The 6382-nt window shown below is 40.8% G+C and overlaps 1 protein-coding gene across 1 annotated transcript in view; it reads right to left on the bottom strand.

Moving 5' to 3' along the window:
- Positions 1–6382, bottom strand: part of CFAP58 (cilia and flagella associated protein 58) — a 79366-nt gene that overhangs the window by 66316 nt on the left and 6668 nt on the right. Inside the window, exons 2-3 of the mRNA XM_019502776.1 lie at positions 5049–5330; positions 360–508 (exon numbers count right to left, since the gene is read on the bottom strand). Of these exons, the coding sequence (XP_019358321.1) occupies positions 360–508; positions 5049–5330 (431 nt within the window). The remainder of the gene's footprint in view (positions 1–359; positions 509–5048; positions 5331–6382) is intronic.

Below are 6382 nucleotides of genomic sequence, written 5' to 3'. Positions count from 1 at the left end.
TCCGACCCTAAATCTATGAAACTATGAAACTATGACATGTTTCCCAACAAGATAGCCCTGCAGACCCTGGGAAAACAAATCATCTCTATGTTGTTTGATCCCTCTGGGCTTGACCCAATACTAAGTGAACTCGCTAAATTTGAACACTTTGCCAAACACTTTGCTGAACACTATTGCCGCACACTTTGCACAGCCATTTACCCCAGCAAAAAGTGCATTTGCTACTCTGACATGCACTCACTTTACACCAGAATAAGTGATCACACAAGGCACAAAGTGCAGGGCCATGCAGCATGAGGCACAGTGATTGCACTGGGCATGAAATTAGGCCATCCTTCTCCCTCGGGAAGGTGACTTACTTGTACTCTTGCCCCAGCGATAACCCAGATCCTTGCTCCACTAATTTAGTCAGGTTGGTAATCTCCTCTTTCAGCGCAATAATGGTTTCCTTTGCTTTCTGCTCCTTTTCATAGGCAGCATCCACCATTTTCCAAGCCTTTTCAATCTCCTGAGGACAACAGGGGAAAACAGTATAAAAATTACATTGGATTCAGAAGGAACAGTGAACAGAAAACTGATTCTATTTCACCTTGGCTAATTAAGGACTCCGGGTTTTGTGATCATGGGGGTGATGCTCTTGCCATGATGGTCCAGGAGATGCGCAAGAGTTCTTGTGGGTGACATCTTTTATTAGACCAACAGTATGGCTGGTACAAACATGGGCAAGCTTCCTGGTATCATGGGATCCTTCTTCAGGCTTCTCAAGACAGGTTCATTACAATCCTCCTGATACTGGCTAACCTCTACACTTCACAGATAATTATGACATTCCTTACCATCCTTTTGTTGCATCTGTTTAGCTCAGTTGTGTCTGCTTCTCTCTCAGAGGCCTGAAGAAGGGTATTGTGATACCCAAAAGCTTGCCTATACAAACCACTGAGTTGGTCCAATAAAAGATATAACTTCTTCCATAAGGAGGGGTTTTGTGTTCTTTTATGCTGAAATTTGCACTAGTTTTCTTCCCCGGTAGACTACCCAATTTGGCTACTGCTTATTAAATATATAGGACTAATTAAGCTGTTTGTACCACCACAGAACATGGTACATTTTCCCTGATAGGCACACTGGTCTCTTTGTGTGGTTTTGGCTTTGTGGGGGTTTGGAAAATCTGTGGCTGAAAACTCATACAGCTCGCTGAATGGCCATAAAAATTATACTTCTGTCTTGATAGTGTTGGAGTGATGCTGTAGCCATGATAATCCAGGAAAGGATTTTTATGGATGATATCTTTGATTGGACTAACAGCACGGTTGGGATGGCTTAGACAAGCTTTCAAAAGCAGTGCCTTCTTCTTCAAGTTCCCATCCCAAGCGTGCAGTTGGTCCAGTAAGATATAACCCACAAACATCCTTGCCTCACACACATTTCTATCTTGAAATGTTTTATTTACTTGAGATAAATGAATAGTTCGTATCAACTACAACTGCAATTAGGATGGTAAGGAACAGATGCTACTTTGGGGTTTTTCCCTCCCGTTTGTCTACTTCAACAGCGCAATGTGGCTGTTACTCTTTCCACGTATAGTCAGTTAAACCCCGATGCAAAACCATTAAGACTGCCCAGTGATTTGGGCACAACCCTATTGTCTGCAGCTACCGGGGAGGAAAGAGGGGCATAACAGAAAACAACAAAACTGGAGGGCCCGGTGTTTTCTTCCTCCCATGTATGAATAAAAAGCAAGTGTGCAAGTATGCGACTTGCTAGTCTACATCTTGAAGGATATGGTGACTGCAAGTATTCAGTTCAATTCACCAACCCACAAGATGTGTTTTTTGATTAATAAATTATTTCTAAATGCAAAACATAATTTAATGAATTCACTTTTCTCTTACATTTCCAGCACAATAAAGGTAGATTTAATGAATACCAAATAAATTCTAAAATGCTGTTTTTCTACATTTAATTGAATTCCAAATTCTATCCAAATGTAGCTCAACACAAATCATGGGTGGAAAAAAAAACAATCATCATCTAGTAAAGAAGAAATGACTCATTTGCCATTTTCTAACATAATAAAAATGTAAAAATTAAGAGTCTGAATAAATGTATGTTAAGCAACAAAATTGCTTAAATAAATGTGTATCGAGTTAGTGTATCTTCCAGGTTAGCAAAAGCAGCATCAAATTTAGATGCAAATAGATGTGTCTTAATGGTTACCAATGATGAAAATCAATCTTTTTTTTAGGAAAATACTAAAGCATGCAAATTCCAAACTAAATTAAAATTGATCAAGGTTTCATACTGCCTGATTAAAATTGCAGTTAGAATTGGTGATTTTAATCAATCCATCGTGTGAGGAATGTTTTCATTGGCTTCAATGGAAGTTGAATTGGGTCTTTAGACTTAAACTTGCAAACTGTATTCAGATAGATGAGGATTCATATACCTGGCCCACTGATTTCAGTGGGGCCACTCAATAAATAGTGACTGCAGGTCACCTGGAAGAAATGGTTATAGCAAGTTGCTTACAGTGCTCTCACTCGCTTTCACAAAGCATCTGAAATCAATAGCATTTGCCTGCACACAGTTCGAGGACCTTAAGTTAACAGGTGAAATCCTGAATGAGATTTTGGCATTGACTTCAGCTATAACAGAAATGTTCCTAGTTCTTGGTGTTTGTTTTTAAATATAGAGGGAGGCAGGAGTGGTGGTTCTTTTAAAAGTTGAGATTAAAAGGGGAGTAAACTTCTGATGATAGAACCCTTTATTTTATTTTTTTAAATCACTTATTACTCACAGAAAGCGATGACTGTGGGAATGCAGCATGTGTCAGAATCTTTTCGATAATTACAGCATATAGCTTGGCACTTAAAAATGTGCTGCAGTCTATTGTATAATTAACTCCAGAGACAGACAGACACATGCTGTTTGTAATAATAATCATTCAGAAAAATTTGTGGGAAAGATTTCTGGAAAGCGCCAAGCAGACAGTTCATAAATTGTGGCTGCCTCGTTTTATTGTTCCTTAACAAACAGAAGCGATCACAGCAATTTGGTTGTTCAAAGACTGAACACAAATACTGTGCTGGATTGATGGCCTGGACAGCAAGATCCTGTTGTTCGCCACAGCAAGACCAGCACAAGCTCCTGCATGTTGTGCTGCTAGTGGCCCTCTGCCCTCACCCGGCCGAGTGACATCTTTAGCGGTAAGAAAGGATTTCATTCTCTGTGGCTCAAGCCAGCAGCTAGCTTCTCTAATGTGACTGTCAACAAGGGGTTGTTATGTGAAGTGTTCACAAGAAAATGGACTGAAACTACAAAATGAAGCACTGAATAGCTATCACATGGTAAAGACTATTGATGACTATTGAGCTGGTTCCCTCTCCCCAGTATCTGTTCCGTATAGTCAGCCTCCTGCCTCGGAGCAAAGATTTCTTTTAAAAGGACTTGGCCATAGAAAAGGTTCTGCCTTTTTTGGGATTCAGCCGTCTTTGGGATTCAAACCAGTAAATGTAGAAAGCAAAAAATTCTGAACCCATTACCTCAATGACCCATCCTACCATCAGCGGTGCCATTGGGATAAAATGTCTTCAAAATGAGAGATGTCATTCTCCTTTCTCTAACATGCAATGAAACGCTGGAATCTAAGTTGTTGTTTGTTTTAATTGAGTAAAGACAAAATGTCGCATTGGTGTCTGAACCTGATCAGCAGCGTGCATTATGCACATGCACCGTTTCTTTTCAAAGCAACCAGTTAGCAAATTACAGTAAAAGATTACAGTTGGCATGAGACTCCTTTCCAGATAGGAAAACAGCAGGAGGCTGCAGGAGGGCTGAAAATAATCTATAGTAACAGCAGAGCTTCTCAAAGACATGACTAGAACAATTTTAACGTTATTATAGTCATGTCTAAAACAGCATAGCCAAAATGGGACTATGCACCCAAGCAAAAGCCAAACCCCTCTACTTTAAAACAGAGTATTTACATGCTTTTTAATGAACACCCTTTGCAGCAGCGACATACTGCCAAGCACCCATCCCACCATAATGTCTCTTGGCTGCTACAAGGGAAGGAGGAGGGGGCTGCTATTCTGTACCTCCCCTAAGCCTCATGCTTCCTGACATCGGCTAGGACATAGACTTGCTGCTCCTCTGAAGTTTTACAGCACTTGTTTGGGGATCTCTCTGCAACTCTGCTGTCTCCCCAGTTTCAATTTTTGAGTCTTCTTCCTCATGAATAACTCCACTTTTTGCCTTTGCTGCCACTCTTACTTAGAGCTCTGTCACGTATTACCAGAGCAAAGCTGACAAAAATCATGACAAAGTCGTATCTATTTCATCGTTGCCCTGCAAATTTCTGATTAGCACTACCGAAAACCAGCAAATTTTAGAAAGTTTTCATTTGGCTGCAGGTGAAGTCAACTCTGGATGGGCAGCAAAGGCACAGGAGCGGTCTTTCTGCAGACTTCATATGAATGCACGGTCCCTGGTTTATACTGAGATCACACCTCGAAGTGGGGAGGGAAGGTGTTTGCAATTATGAGGGCAACAAACTTTATTTTAAGATGACATCTTACAGAAACAGATGCTGCTTCCCCAAGCAAGAGTCGTATTTGCAACAAGCAAGTGAAGTTTTCAGGTTCTGGTAATATTTAACAAGTATATAACTCTTCAGGAATATTCACTAATTCATTCCAAACAGTCCCTGTAAAGTATGTAATGCGATCGATATTTTAGAGATGGGGAAAGCTTAGATACAGAGATGTGGTAACTACTTAGAAATAAGTGAAGCGAGTCCAGATATATTATCTTGGTATAAATGAGTGCAGAAAATGACTGACAAAGGTTAAGAGATGTGCTAAGGCAACAAAAAACAACTCAGGAATAGAGTAGAAATTAGAAGATAGCAGGACTCAGTTGAGTCCACTTGAACACCCATTTTTCTATAACAATGGCATTTATAAGAAAGCTCTTCCCTGGTTCGCAACCATTTCGTCTAGCAAGTATCTCCCCCTTCCAGTTAGCTATATATATATATAAAACTTTACCCTTTTAAGTGATGATATTGTTGCCTGATCATCCTGAGACAGCTTTAGAGCCGTAGCCACTTTAGCCGAATTCACCACGATCTCAGCATTCAGCTCCCTGCATTTTGTCATGAGACGCCTTTCATTTTCATAGGATTTCCTCATAACCGTGTGGAGCTTCTCATATTCAATCCGGAATTTCTCCAGACTTCTATCCCCCGTGAGTTCATTGAGGACTTCTTGGAAGTCTTTTTCCAGCGCTTCAAAGGCATTTTCTTCTATGCACAGTTTGTCATACCTTTCCTGCATGAGATGAGATGGATAATCAATTAGCAGAAGCATTTCGAATCTTAGGTAGGGTCACAGATTATCAGAAAAAATAAGAGCAATATATTAATGAATGTATGACAGCTCTACAGGAAATAACCATGAGTAAAATTTCCCTGCAAGCAGCTGCCTCTCTACCACATGAATTCACACGTTTCTCAAGTGGATAGCTACGAATGTCACTGAAATAACTTGCCCTTTTAATAGTTGGAGCTGCTGAAGTTAGACTGCTGCCAGTGCCCCAAGCTAAGGGGGTTAAAGCCAGCTCAGGTATCTCAGCTCTGCTCCGCAGTGTAGAAGGTACCAACACGCTGCGATCCCAAACCTCGGGTACATGGGTTGCCAGCTCAAATCACTCAAGCCACTCATCCAGCTTGCCTTCCCCCAAACTCACTTAAATGAGAAAACTTGGTGAATAAGACCAACAGGATTCATCTCTTTTATCAAGCCTAAGGGCTTGAGAGGATCATATATTTCTCAAGATACCTGGACAACCTGACATTAGAAATGGGAACCTGACATTAGAAACGGGAACACCAGGCTCTCACCCACCCTCCAAATTTTAGAAAAGTTCAGATTTGGATCCAAACTTTATTAGATTTACACACCGCCTGTCCTACAAGAGGCTCAGGGTGGCTTATGGTAAAAAAAAACAGATAAATTATCAAGGCATATCAATGCCCAGCTAAACTAGAAGACAGGCTCCTAATCCTCCACGTAGGAATTGTGGGATGAAATTTAGGAAAGGAAATATAAAGAGTGCAGTATGAAATAGCATCTGAAGCGCAGGAGTGGAAAGTCCATTACCTAGCTCCTTTAAAATTTGGCTGAGGGAAAACTCTAGCATGTAATGTAGGGAACGATCCTGTATTGGCCAAAAGCTGTTGGACAGGATCCTTTTTTTTTTTTTTTTTGCATCCCAAAACCACATTTGCCTTTTGTGCGGCTGCATCCCACTGCTCGTATTGAGTCTGTGGTCTACCAAGACTCCCAAGTCTTTTTTTTCATAGTGCAGCCATCCAGCCAGG

This window comes from Gavialis gangeticus, unplaced genomic scaffold (assembly GCF_001723915.1).
Source record: "Gavialis gangeticus isolate Ggan-Ray unplaced genomic scaffold, GavGan_comp1, whole genome shotgun sequence".
NCBI classification, from domain to species: domain Eukaryota; kingdom Metazoa; phylum Chordata; order Crocodylia; family Gavialidae; genus Gavialis; species Gavialis gangeticus.
This window is presented reverse-complemented; position numbering and strand designations above follow the sequence as displayed.